The sequence below is a fragment of the Pteropus alecto genome, unplaced genomic scaffold (assembly GCF_000325575.1).
Source record: "Pteropus alecto unplaced genomic scaffold, ASM32557v1 scaffold115, whole genome shotgun sequence".
In the NCBI taxonomy this organism is placed as follows: domain Eukaryota; kingdom Metazoa; phylum Chordata; class Mammalia; order Chiroptera; family Pteropodidae; genus Pteropus; species Pteropus alecto.
In genome coordinates, this window is record NW_006436814.1 from 3,192,327 (window position 1) to 3,206,816 (window position 14,490).

Consider the following 14,490-nt stretch of genomic DNA (forward strand, 5'->3'; position numbering starts at 1 on the left):
GTTCCGGATCTTTTTAGCCCTGTTATGTGCAGAGAGGGACACGCACTCGGGCCTGGAAGCCCCTGCAGTGGGGACAGCTCCATTGGAGCGCTAGCCGGAAGCTGGGCCTGCTCTAGTCTCAAACAGTCCAAGTGGGAACCTTTCACCCCGAAGCAATTCCAGGTTCCACCCTGTGAGGCTCCAGTAAACCTTTAAGGGACTTCAGTGGTTCAGATAAACACAAGTCGCTCAGCCAGGGCCCAGCCCCTGACCTGTCCTGGGCTCTCAACACGCTCAGCCAATTGGGCTCAGTGAATGAAAAGAATCTGTTCAATCGCTGCAGCTACTGTAGTAACTCAGACCCTGGGGCGTCAGCGACTGCTCTGCCGAGTGCACCAGGCTAAGGGAGGGTTAGAGGTTATCAAGTTCACTCCTGTCTAGTGCTGCCAGAGAAAATATGGGATGCCCCCAAATATTGCACAGGCCACCCCTATGCTGAAACATTACTGGCTGTTTATCTAAAATTCACGTTTAACTAGGCACCCTGTATTTTTATTTGCAAATCTGGCAACCTGACTCCTTTCACTGAGAACCGGAGTGTTTATGAACTTGCCCCAAGTCACACAGTCGGTGTCAGATCTGGGACTGGAGCCCAGGACTTCTGGGTACCATCTTCTCTTTCCTCTGCAACACGCAGTCTCTCAGGTAAAGACGGCCAACAAGAGATTTGCATTTGATAAGCGGAGAGAAAACGAGCGTTCTTGATATTACGAAAGACAGAATTTGACCTAAAGTGCTTATTTTGTGGTGCCAGTGCTGGGAGGAGACATTTAATTGAGTAAAATAATACTGAGGCTGCACGGTAAAGGAGAATGCACATATTTGTCAATAAAATGCAGGGGGCTCCTTCTCCAAGCAGAGGGCCAAAGGAAACACCGGGTGGGGGGGAGCGCATAATTGGTGGCATAATAACTAATGTTTTTTGAGCATCAACCACGTTGGGCAGAACTTTGCCAGGAATGGTTCATGTATGGTCCCTTGCCCCATTCACTGGGCGAGGTAATGGGCCGGGAGGTTCAGGTCCCATAGCTGATGGGGCCAGGTTCTGTCTCACGCGCCAGCCTGTAGAGCTGATGAGTGACAGAGTAGGCCAGTAAGTTTCATTTCACAAGCCAGCTCCAGCTGCCTGGCACACAGGCCCGAGAATTCCAAGTCCCCATCTGGACCCGATAGGGTGCTGCAGGGCGGGTTCTCAATGTCTGCTGCGTGGACAGGGAAGGAGGCGTGGTGGCTACAGGGGATTTGGCCTCTGGTCAGAGGCTCCTTCCCCTCCTCTTTCTTACAAGGGTCAGGAGAGGTGGGGACCAGGTGCCTGCCTTAGAAAGCAGGAAGTGGCTCGGCCACAGCCTCCGGCCAAGGCTAACTCTGTGGGCCTGTTTCCCAGGCCAGTCAGCCAGGAAGGGACCTGGCAGTGACAGCCCCTCCCCAGGAAGAGAGACCTGTGACCTATGGGCCTCCTCCAAAGGGTCTGGTCTGCATTTGGGGCCTGGGGAAATCAGAACCAACACAGGGAAAGCTGCAGAGCTGGCGGCTGGTCGCCAGCCTTGGAAGTTGCCTCTTACATGGTCGTCTTCACCTATTCTTGGTATAGAAACCCCCTGCCTGCCACTGTTCCCTACTGTCCCATGTGTCAAACGGAGGAATCTGTGGATGGCTGTGCTACTTGGCGGAACCTGTAGGGAGACAGGCACCCAACCCCATTAGGACTGGCACCATGTTCCTCCCGCTGGTCTGAGCCCACAGCTCTTCCCCCACCCAGAACTGGAGTGACAATGGGGGGCACAGGGGGCCCTGAGTTGCCAATTCTGTCTCCTCTGTTTCATTTCCTCTCTCTCGTGAATCATTCCGTTCTGCCTTCTCCTGGACCCATTCCCCCAACGCCACCTGTACCAAGGGCACTGGAAGAGTTTGCCAGATCTAGATCTCAGAACCCTACAGATAAGAAGTTTTCATAAATGTACCTTTCAGCATATCTTAATGTCGATAAAGTTTCCTCGTAGCAGATGTCAGCTGGACTTATGGCCGCGATCTGTAAGAAATATCCCTTTTAGTTTTCATTTTTTACGTAGGGGTTTATTGTTGATCTTATACAGCTGACATTCGTAGAACATCTTGTAATTTACAATATTATTCAAACTTTACAACTCAGAAAACTGAGGCTGAGAGAAAAATAACATGCCCAAGGTCACCCAGATGATAACTGGCAGAGCTGGGGCTTGAACCGGCCCCAACTACCTGGAACACCTGTGCCGCAGACCTCACAGCCCCCTGCCCTCAGCACTGAGTCCCCAGCGGACTTGCTCAGGGCTTAAATGACAGTTGAATGTTGGCAGTGCAGAGACCAGTAAAACTCGTTTATGACCCGGGAGCCACTCGTACAGTCTCAAGTCTGGCTATCAACTTTGGATTAATTGCCTAGCATTTGAGTGAGAAAACAAACCTTTTGATCAGGTGGAGGTGGGCAGGCCCACGAGGGTGAACAGGAGGGAATGTCACTGCCTACGTGGTGGCACAGGAGTCTGGTGAAAAATCCTGTATCTTTGTTTAGCTTTGCAGCTTTCAAAACTTGTCCCTTCATATCAGCTTACTTAATCACCACAGCAAAACAGATGTTCCTCAACTTGCGATGGGGTTACATCCCCATAACCCCATCGTAAGTTGAAAATATCGTAAGTCAAAAATGCAGTTAATACACCTAACCAACCGAACGCCTAGCTTCTCCTTGCCGACGTTACACATGCTCAGGTCACTCACATTAGCCTACCGCTGGGCAGTTATCTTGAGTCTCATCTCAAGAGTAAACGCCTTCCTCCTCCTCTTCCCACCAGAAGCGGGAGACACATGGGTGTTTTGTAGACACGAGAGGGTGTGAAAACAAAACACAACATCCAAAAAACGCTGGCAAAACAGCCTACTGTAAAGAGTACCGGTCGTTGATCCTGTGATCTCTTGGCTGACAGAGCTGTGGCTCGCCGCCCAGCCGCCCAAGAGAATATACTAATGATCTGCCACAGATCACTAGCCTGGGAAAGGATCGAGGGTCATAATTTGAGGTATGGTTTCTACTTAATGCGTATTGCTTTCGCACCATCTTAAAAGTTGAAAAATTGTTAGATCGAACTATTGTAAGCTGGGAACTGTCTATTTTCAAGTGGATGTTGTTATGTCTACTTTAGAAATAAAGAAAATGAGATTTTAAGGTAAATATGCTGGAACTGGGGTTGGCGCCATAGAAACTCTAGAGTTTGGACGTCGGCTTTGCAATTTCTTTTTTATTTGCCTCCTGAGATGACCAATGACCACCTCGACCTCCTGCCCACCACAGCATTTTTATTAAGGGCCTTGTCCACAGATCTGGAGGTCATCCCTCTCAGGTGATGGGTGATGCACACACCTGCTCAGACCCGTTAGATTCTGTAGCCTCTGATCGGAGGGCATCTATGGGCCGCTTTTATTTTGGGTTCTTGGGGAATGTCCCATTGAGGCCGACAGGTACTGACAAGCAGAAAATTTTTAAAAGAAAATACTTCAAAATAGGCGAGATTAAATGATAAAAAAGTAGGGCTGTGTCTGGAGAGAAGCGTGTGTAACAGGCCCCTGCAGTGAGCACTTCTGTCCGGGGCAGCAGACCGGAGGCCGGCACAAGGGTAGAGGTAAGACTTTGCCTGGTTTTATCTCTTCCTGCACCCAAAGCTGAAGAGCAAAGAGCTCTAATTCTAGGAGGTCCCAGATTTTACCCACTTGGCCAACATTCAGTAATGAGAGTCTGGAGTCTTTGCTGAGGTGACATGATTCAGCTGCTCTGCAGAGTGAGCATCTGCCTGGCATCTAACAGTCAAACTGATTTCTAGACTTGCCATGAAATAACTGCTGATTTAGAACATAACTGTTATTTTTTAAAACTATTAGTTTTTTCCTGATAATAAAAGTAATACATGTTCCTTGTAGAGAACCTGAAAACTACAGAAAAGAATAAATTAAAAAGCAAAATTAGCAACGTAGAAAGTTTCTTTGAACACCACAGTAGAACGAACTCCAGGAGTCATGAGGCAGTAAGTAAGAATGTGCTATGTAAACGCAAAGAGCTATTTTAGTGGTACGTGGAGAATGGTTTTAATAATAATGACAATAATAATAATAGCCGAATGGGCCCAAGAGCTTATAAGAAAGCCATTTTACCAAAGTGGTTCTGCTGTTCCCGCCCAGGGCAGACTGCAGCAGTTTGGTCAAAACAGAATCTCTGTAGGGAACATGCAAGACTTTCTTCCCCATGGCTGCGTCGGCCAGAGCACTGGAAAAAAAAACACACACACACAAACAGCCAATTAAATTAAAAGAATGTTTCAGGAAGCCCTCTGCCTCCTTGGGGCTAGGTCAGGAGCACCCCTCAAGTCCCCTCTTGGACCCCATAGATCTGAGACATGACTCTAAATCATATCCAATCATCAGGACGCCTTCCGTGCAAAGATGCTGAAGCAAGTTAGCTAAGCAGCACAGGCCGCTGGCTCCCTCTGCCCTGTCAACCCGGAGGAAACCCAGACTGAGGAAGCAGCCCCGCCCCAAACCTGCAGGAAAACCCCGTGAGCCCGCGGGCTATGGTGAATCTGCGTGTAGAGAAGGGTTAGGGTCTGATGAAGAGCGTGTGGGGTGGGCAGTGTGCGGATGGGTATGGGGGTGGGGTCAGCCCTTCTCCCTGTCTGTCACATTGCCTTGGGAACAGCCAGTATGACTACAGCACCAGAGTAAGAGTGAGTGAGAAGCGAATGTCTCAGTCCGCACCCTGCTCTGCAGCGGTCCCCAACCTTTTTGGCACCAGAGACCAGAGCTCCTATAAGAATTTAATGCCCTGTGATCTGAGGCGGAGCTGAGGCGGTGATGCTAGTGCTGGGGAGCGGCTGCAGATACAGATGAAGCTTCCCTCTCTCGCCTGCCACTCACCTCCTGCTGTGCAGCCTGGTTCCTAGGTTCCTAACAGGCCATGGGCCAGTACCAGTCTGCGGCCCGAGGCGTGGGGGACCCCTGCTTTAGGGGACTATAGAGGAGGCAGTGCTGGCATTGAAGAGAGTGGGGATGGGGGAGGGAGGCACTCCCATCTGTGAGAAATCGTCACAGAAAAGAAATCTAAAGAATCTAGCAGATTTAGAAAAGAAAACTGGGAGTTTGTCATCAACAAATGATCCTCAAAGAAGAAAGAAAGAAATTGATCTTAGATAGCAGCTCCGAGATTTAAGAAGGAATGAATAATAGAGGGAATTACTGTGCATAAACACTGTATAAAGTAGTAATAAAGCCTTTTGAGATTAAAGAAAAATAAGATTAAGTTACATATCAACAATTGCATAAGTAGGATGAGGATCTGTGTATTATCAGATAAGAAAATAAAATATCTATTGTATTTAGATTTTGACCAACTGAACGGATTAAAGAGCCAAGAATGCGTTAAGCACATATTAAATTCTGACATATGACAGGTAACAGAGTAGATCGCTGGGGAAAAAAGGGACTATTCAACAAATGTAACTGGAAAACCTGGTCATCTATAAGGAAAAAGTACCGTAAAGAATGCCTACCTTATACTACACCCGGAAATCAACTCCAGATGCATAGGAACTTAAGTATAATGTAGGTAGAGATCTTTCTAACTCTAATCTCCTTAAGACACAAAAATGCAAATTATAAACCATAACCATAACATCAGTTAGGCAGAACTAATCTTTGGTGACAAAGGTCAATTCATTTCAGTGGGAGTAAAAGCGAGGAGGGGGCATAAGGGAGCTCCGGGTTTTGGAAATGCTCTGTATCTTCATAGGGGTGGTAATGACATAGATATACACGTCTACAAAACTAAAACTGCACACTTAAAGTTTGAGCACTTTATGTCATTTATACCTTAATAACTTTTTAAAAGCGAGATCCAGAAGACAATATAATAAATTACACTTTTATAAAGTTCGAAAATGAGTGCCACCAAATAATGAATTCGCATGTGATAAAACAAGACAATGAAAGAAAGAGGAGAGAGACAGACAGAGGGTAAACATAAAGTTCAGGATGGCGGTCACCTTCCAGGGAAACGCAGGAAAGCAATACCGACTATTTCGTGGGTTGGGTGGCAGTTTCATTAGTATTCATTTTATTAAAAATCAATCAGTTTAAAATAAAATATATAAAAGGACCAGGCATGCACTGGTGACAACGGTGATGAACCAAGATTATCCCCATTTTTGGTATCTGAGGCCATTTTTATGGTACAAATGCCTATCCGTTGACTATTTACCTGATAACATTTCCTAAGTTGGTCAAACTTAAGTTAACTCGTGATCCTTCTCTCAGTCTGTCTCCTTCGGAACCTGAAGATTTCTGCCTTTCACTTCCTGCCAAATCCACCAAATTAATACTGGACTGTTTGGTGAGGCCTCTGTCTGGAAATGCCTGCAGGGGGGCCACAGGTCACAAGGTCAGGACAGTCGCAGGTCGCACATGAAATTGATCTAGTTTACATTTTATTTATCTTAATTAGTTTCAGGTGTACAGTACATTGGTTAGACATCTACATAGTTCTTAAAATGATCCCCCTGTTGCTCCCTCCCTCCCCCTGGCCCGCCACTTAGCCAGTACATTAAAGCTAACTGCATCCCCTGTGCCGTGCAGCTATCAACTTACTAATTTGTACTTCTTTAACACTTCACCCCATTCTCCCAACCCCCCAAACCTCTTCCCCTCTGTCCATCACCAAATTGTCCACTGCATTTGCGAGTCTGTTTCTGATTAGTTTGTTCTTTTTGTTCCTTAGATTCTGCAGATAAGTGAAATCATATGGTATTTATCTTTCTCTGTCTGACTTATTTCACTCAGCCTAATACCCTCTAGGTCCATCCATGTCATTGCACATGGTTAGTTTACATTTTAAATTAGTTTTTTCTAATGACATTTCACCCTCAAAAAAGATATAAAAAAATTTACAGATTAAAACGCCACCCTCTTTCCAATGACATTTTCCGGTAAGACATTACCAGGCCCAAATATCTCGGCCGCCCCTTCCCAGTTCTACAAAGCTATGATACATTAGATACCAATGACTGCTCTAGTATTTCTATGCTCAATAAATATTTTAAACATAAAATACCATGAAATCTGCAAACTAAGTAACTGTCCACATGGTTCGGTCGTGTAGTGGAAAGAACGTGGGTTTGAGAATGTTATCCCTGGCCGGTCACACAACTATGAGCAAATGACTTCGCTTTTCAGAGTTTCTACTTCTCGGCAGTGAAACAGGGTTAACGGCACTCTCGGGACGTTGGGAGGGTGGGGTGGGGAGATAATAGATGCGGTGGTTCTAACCACGCCTGGCATGCAGCGACAAATGTTGTCATTCCTCCGATAAGCAGTATGATGCTAGACCTCTCTGTTCATTTTTTTCAGCTTCTTTCCTCTCTTGCCTCTAAAGTACAAGTTTAAAAAAAAATAGAGCAAAACAAATATGAATTCGTGAATTTTACTAAGATTGTAAAATCAAGTGAATAGTATTTAAAAATTTACAAAGTTCTTTTACTTTATTTTATTTTTAGACAAGGCAACCCTTGGTTGACCTCACAGATTGCAAGGACCTTGTCAGCTTACGATCCCTTATTTTTTATTTTTTTACACCTACAGCATCTGGTCTTCCTAGGTGGTCTCCCATCCAAATACTAACTAGGCCCGACCCTGCTTAGCTTCCGAGATGAGACAGGATCAGGCTCGTTCAGCGTGGCATGGTGGTAGACTACAAAGTTATTTAAAACGCAGTATCATTAAGCCTCCCAACATTTCTGTAAGGAGAGCTATTTATGTTATCTTACAGAACAGGAAACTGGACTCAGGAAGCATAAGTTATTTCCCAGAGCTGGTCAACAATCATACACGGTCCAGTGTTTTTTCACTATTCCCAGTTAGGGTGGGACAACCTTCATTTATGACATTGTCTGTTCCTAGTGCTGCGGCTTAGGGGACAGAGGTGGGAAATCACAGCGAACTCGTGTGCTCGCTCAGGCTTTGTGAATACAGTCATCCCTCAGTATCCACGGGCGATGGTTCCAGGACCCCCCCAGGGATACAAAAATCTGTGGACATTTGTCTTTTATGTAAAATGGCGTACCGTTTGCATATAACCTACACGCATCCCCACATAGACTTTAAAGCATCTCTGGATTACTTATATTTAATGCAATGTAAATGCTATGTTCATAGTGGTTCTACTGTATTATGTAGGGAATAATGACAAGAAAAAAGTCCGTACATGTTCAGCACTCACACGGCCATGGTAGGCCTAGCTACGTAGTGCATGTCAGCAACAACATAACCTATTTATTTGCAAATATTTTCCATCTGTGGTTGGTTGACTCCAAGGATGCTGAACCTGCCATGTGGAGGGCCAACCGTAAGCATTTCTGAGTCAAACCGGTGACATCATAGACATCACTCTCTGATACCCACCAAGGAGGATGGAGGAGAAAAGTGCGCTCTAGTGTATCGAAGGTTCAAGTTCGTGAAGAGCTGTATGGCTGGCTTACCTGGTCTCGAGGACTCTATTTTGGTACTTCCAAACACAGGAAAGGTGCTTCGTTCTCTGGTGGTCCCCTAGGATCCCAAGGCTGGACATCATTGTGTCGGGGCACCAGGGTAGGACACCGACATAGGGGAAGCAGGACGAGATCAGGTGTCTCACTCCCCTGCTCCCGACCCTACAGCCTGTGGTTGGAAGTAGCCGCCAGCATCATAGGTCGAACCTGAAAGGATTCTCTAACCCTCACCAGCTCACAACGCTAATGGGAACCTTGCCCAGGGGCCACCTCGGTGGGAGAGCAGGACAGAGGCATTCGCTGAACCTCACCTGCTTGAACTGAATGGTGATGACCATGTGAGACCTGCTGCTGCTGGCATTCATGCTGGTCGAAGCCGTGGTCCTTATCTTTGTCCCTTGTTCCATCAGCCTTTCAATCTGCACATAGTTCTCGCAAGGCACTGACGTCAGACCCTCCACATAAAAGCCCAGCTGTTGATCTTCCCTCACTTTTAGCCCTCCAGGTTTCTTGGTTCTAGATAGCAAATCTCTTACCTGTGGGGAAAAAAATTAAACGTGGAAACTTCAGGAAGGCAGAGATTTTTTTTTTTTTTACTTCGCTATTAGAGCTCTGCCTAGAATATCTTAGGTGCTCAACAAATATTTATTGTACTAATAAATGAATGTTAAATTTCTGTAGGTACCAGACAACCTCATAATTTAAGTAAGAAATAGGGAAATGGCAAGCAAGAAAATAGGGAAACCTGTTGAATTAGTGAAGTCAGAAACTTTTTTTTTTTTTTTAAGAAACTCAAGTTTTATTATTTTCGAGTACTAAGCACACTCCCACCAGATTGTGAACTCCTTTTGGGTGGGACCATGTCTTTTCTCTAGTAGGTCATGACGTAGTTCCTGACACATTGTAGGCACTCGACGAAGCTTGTTGGCAGAACAGGGTAACCGGAGGCGGGCTGACAATTCCTGTGTGACACTCTGCGTTTGGGGCACCGAAGCAAGTGTTTCTCCAGCATGTTTTAGCAGACAGCTAGGTATCTGGCTTCAGATAGGTGCTTCTGAAGCTTTTGTGCTCGAGAACACTGTTCTCTTCTTTATAAATATCCTCCTAGACATCTCCTCAACCGTTTTTATTTGATTGGAAACACCTTTATAAATATTACAAGAACCAATCATCCTCGCCCCTTTCTGTATTATCAGTAATTCTCTCTTACAAAGGAATGAAGGCTTACTTTTCTGAGAACAGTGATAAATGAAAAGAAAATTAATCAGAAGTTAGTCACACTCAAAGCACCTACAGTAAGCAGAAGACCCGTTGTGCCTGGGCTGATCACGCTACCACAAATCCCAGCACCCCGAAACCTCGAATTCCAAGGGAAACTTATTGGATCCAAACAGAAGTTGCTCCAGTCAAACCTAACAAGAGAATATGGCTAATTCTCTGGATCTTATTGTTGGAGATTTGCGTGATGTCACACTCGGATCACAGGCTCCAGTGTAAGCCTATATTGCCTCTCCCCACAAAAAGCCACTTCTGACAAGGCAAAGAGGGGCCATGCCGTGGGAGCCCAGAAGATCTGGAGGCCCTGCAGGCAGCAGTCTGTGTCCAGTGGTGCAGGGAGAGGCGGGCTGGGGATGGGGAGACCTATGTTCTTAGTCCTGGCTCTGTCTCCCAGCAATGAGAGCTTTGGGGAGTTTGTTACATCCCCACCTTTCTCTTCGTAATAGTTTTCCATGGCTTCGAGTCCTAGAGTCAGAGCAAGATCACCGATAGGAGTTTGGGCAAGCAAAATTAGGATGGTAGACATAAGGGCCAGAGATAAGGGGACACGACATAGAGACAACTTTTGCCTTCACTAGGAAGCCTTTTCTCTAACTTGTATGGAGTCATATGAATTGTAGGAAGTGGTATCTAAGTTGATGATGTGACTGAATAAGGCTTATTAAAAACGAGTAGGTTAAAAAAAAAAACGAGTAGGTTTATCTGGATGCAGATAAACGAGTAGGTTTATCTGGACGAGTAGGTTTATTTGTCTGTGTGGAGACCCACAGACAAAGGCAGATCCTGGACCAGGACCCTCCAGGGTGTGTCTGGACATCAAAATTGATGATTGTCACGAGATCTTCATCACTCACCTAGGTTACCGTGAGACTCTCCCAACTCTGCCTCTAGTTGGTGCTCCTTCAGACCCAACGTCACTGGGCCCACGGAGAAACCTTCTAAAACGCCCATCAGCTTATCTTTCTTTGTAAAATCCTCCGTCGCTGCTCCATCGCCTGCTAGATGAAGGCTCTTCACTTCTTGGTAACCTATCTTGGGCTTCATCTCCTGAAGCGCCCCACCTCCCGCATTGCCTACCCCCCCATATCCAACTCCAGCTTCACAGGGCGCCTGCTGTTCCCGTAAACACCATGCACTTCTATATATTCCTGAACTTAATGCCTAACGCGCCCCTATCTGCACCGCCCCCAACCCGCCTCATGCCTCACCAAGCTCACGAACTAGATCTCCCAAGGCCCAGTCTAACTCCTCTTGACAAACACAAAACAGCCCAGGCAGTATTAGTTACCCCCTTGTCTCTTTCTGTTCACCATTCCCACAGCATACATGATGCATTACTGTCTGGAGTGGTTGTTATATCTTCCACTGAACTTCTCCATGGCAGGAATCATGTTTTAGGTTTTCTTCACCCTCAGAGTCTAGCATGATCTGACACATTAAAGGCGTCTAATGAACTTCGCTTTCATTGACTGCGGAAGTACCTAACGGCAAACTACCAGCGACTCACACACTGTGAGGCATGAAAACCATCTTAGGATGTCCAGTGTTCTTATTTTACAGACAAGGAAACAATTCCAGGGAGATCATCATAAATAGGTGTCATAGGGACCACAGCAAGTTGCCTTTCCCCCATTCTTCCCCTTAAGAACTTGGTAATAGAGGAAATAAAGTAGCTCTTTGAACGTTACTGGTACGAAATAAAGGAGCCATACTGTCCTCCAAGCCCATCAACTTGAAAGAAATAGAAAATCAGGGACCTTAGCAATTCATTTGTATTTACTGTCAACCTTCAGTTGTAATAAATGACTCATAAAAGCATGTAAGAAATGGTTATTTTCTCTCTTTAATACAAAGAGAAAAACACTGACAGACTTATTTCTTCAATAACATTTATTGATTGATTGATTAAGTGCAAGGCTTCGCATATTGCTTGAGGTTCACAAAAACTGTTAGGATATGGGCTCTGCCCATAAGAAACTTATAATTATAGATCCCTTTGTCAATTCATCTTCTCAGCAACCATTAGGGAGCACCCATTTAAAACCAAACACTGCACTAAGTGTTGCAAACAGAAAGGTCATCACAAGAAAATTAGCTGTTTTGGAGATACAAATGTGTACATAAAATTTTACGATGTAATATAATTATTGCAAAGGGGAAGGGCAGAATGAAAACACTTGCTGAGGATCTAGTGTTTGCAAGGCACTATGTTAGAAATATAAAACTTAGTACATCTCAATGCGTAGTGTCTTGTTCTAAACTCCTTCCTTTCTTAATGAGCAAACAGCTCTGACATAGCGATTTTTCCAAAGTCATGAGCTAGTTGATGAGAGAGCTGGGGTTTGAAACCACACTCTAACTACCGTAGGAGTAAGCAGTCTGTGGCCTGTGGCCCTGCCCTCAGCTCACCACCTATTTCTATAAGATCCTTGAGGTAAGACTGTCTTTCTACATTTTTAAATGACTAAAAAAAAAATTAATTAAATAAATCAAAAGAAAAATATTTTGTGACATGTGAAAATCATGTGAAATTCAAGTTCCGGGGTCCAAAACCAAAGTTTATGGGTACATAGCCACACCCACCATTTTCATAGTCTGTGGCTACTTTTGTGCTACAAGGGTGGAGATGAGTAGTTGCAACAGACCACGTGGCCCTCAGAGCCTAAAATATTTACCACTTAGCCCCTGACAATACAGTTTGGCAACCCCGGTATAACCCCAGGAAGTCAATTGCCTCGGGATGTACAGAGGAGGTGACATTTGAGCTGGGTCTTGAAGGTTAGTGGTTTCTTTAAGGGCAGAGAAAGGATAGATGTAGGAAAAACACTTTCTGGAAAGGAGGAACAGTTCTACGAGGCTGAAGCACAGAGTATGTGGAGATAAGGGACGTGAAATGAAGCTGGCGAGGGAGTTAGGGCTGGGCGGTCAAAACCAGGCTTGGGAGTTTGAACTTTACCTGTAGGGTAGGTGAGATGAGCCCCTAAGGTGTATTAAGCTACAGAGTCGCTAAGATTTGTGTGTCAAAATGTAGAATCACTATTACCTGTTCGTTGTAAATTTCCAGCATACTGAATGTAACCTGCATAGGAAAAAAAAAACATAAAGGAAATTAAGATTCTCTTGAAACTGACATCTTTGAAAAATAGTAATATGGGAACAATACAAATGTCCAAAAAAGGGAAAGGCTAACATTAAATGTGGTAAAGCTTCATTTCACATGCAATATGAGGTTCTCAAATACTTTTAATGATGTGGAAGAAGTTCTTAATATAAATTATAAACAGATGGAAAACTGGTGAATCTGTGCAAAACAGTAGTGCGTGTGTGTTTCAATTGAGAACAGAAAAAGGCTGTTCTTTATGGCTCTCCCTCCAGTCTTAACACATGTAGATAAAAAGATTAGGCTTTACTCTACTGTGTTTTTGGCATATTGCTAAACAGCCTTATACCTTTTCAACAAGAGATTGGAGGAACTTGAATGGCTCCAACCTAGAGAAAAGGCCCTGAGATACTGGCATGTTGCCACCAGCACCTCCCACTCATGAAAAGCTGGCTTCGTGTGTTAGTCACCTTGTGGTGAGTCCTGCCGATCAAACCCAGCTGCCAGAGCTTCCGACTAGCTTCAGGGTATCTCATGTTTTAAAATGAGGATGTGGTTCCATAATGTAGCGGTTAGCACGGCTGCTTTACACACAGAATGTCCTGGGTTCACACCCCAGTTGAGCCACGGTCCATGGTCTACGGCCATGCCACCCTGAATAAGCCTGATGTCTGATCTCGGAAGCTACGCAGGGTCGAGCCTGGTTACTATTTGGATGGGAGACCACCTAGGAAGACCGGGTGCTGTAGGCATAAATAGTAATAAATAATAAAGTAATAAATAAAATGAGCAAAGGTCCAGGGCTTAGGACACCAGGAAAAGCCTCCAATATGAATGAAATCAAAACAAACATAGAAAAAAAGGAACTTGGGGAAAACATTGCATAGAGTAGAAGAAACCACTTTTAAAAACCCGATAATAGCTTCAGAGGTAAAGAAGTATCCATGAAAAAGCAGGATGATATGAAAAAGGGTAATCAGAGAACGAGAGTATAAATTACGAATGATAGCTAAAATAAAAATGTAGTAAAAGGGTTATAAAATATAGCTGAGAAAATCTTCTAGAATGCAGAAAAAAAAGCGAGAAATAGAAAATGGAAAGTAAAAGATGATAAACTAGAACATTAGTACAAGAGGTCCAAAATTTAATTATTAAGTTACAAAAACGGAAAACAGGACACAGGGGAGAGAATTATAAAACAAATAATATAAGAAAAGATCCCCAGATTTGAAGGACAGGAATCTGCATTGAAAAGGGTCCACTGAGTATCCAGCTCAATAAACGAAAAAAGGCCGATACTAAGGCGTGGCAGAACATCAGTGATGAAGAGAAGATCGTAAAAGCTGCCAGAGAGAAACTTACAATAAAAAAATTTCATGTACCAAGAATTTTTATTTTTATTTTTTAATTTTTTTATGGTGACATTAGTTAATGAAATCCAATTTCATCTGTACATTTTAACAGTAAGGCATATATATATTTACATTGTGTGTTCACCTCCCATAGTTATGTTTC

General features: G+C 44.4%; 1 protein-coding gene across 1 annotated transcript in view; it reads right to left on the reverse strand.

The window, feature by feature from the left end:
* The window catches only part of LOC102888336 (kinesin-like protein KIF28P), a 60,898-nt gene that overhangs the window by 24,084 nt on the left and 22,324 nt on the right, over positions 1 to 14,490 (reverse strand). The window contains exons 4-8 of the mRNA XM_015591269.2: positions 12,919 to 12,954; positions 8,909 to 9,133; positions 6,317 to 6,471; positions 4,219 to 4,330; positions 1,976 to 2,068 (exon numbers count right to left, since the gene is read on the reverse strand). Of these exons, the coding sequence (XP_015446755.1) occupies positions 1,976 to 2,068; positions 4,219 to 4,330; positions 6,317 to 6,471; positions 8,909 to 9,133; positions 12,919 to 12,954 (621 nt within the window). The remainder of the gene's footprint in view (positions 1 to 1,975; positions 2,069 to 4,218; positions 4,331 to 6,316; positions 6,472 to 8,908; positions 9,134 to 12,918; positions 12,955 to 14,490) is intronic.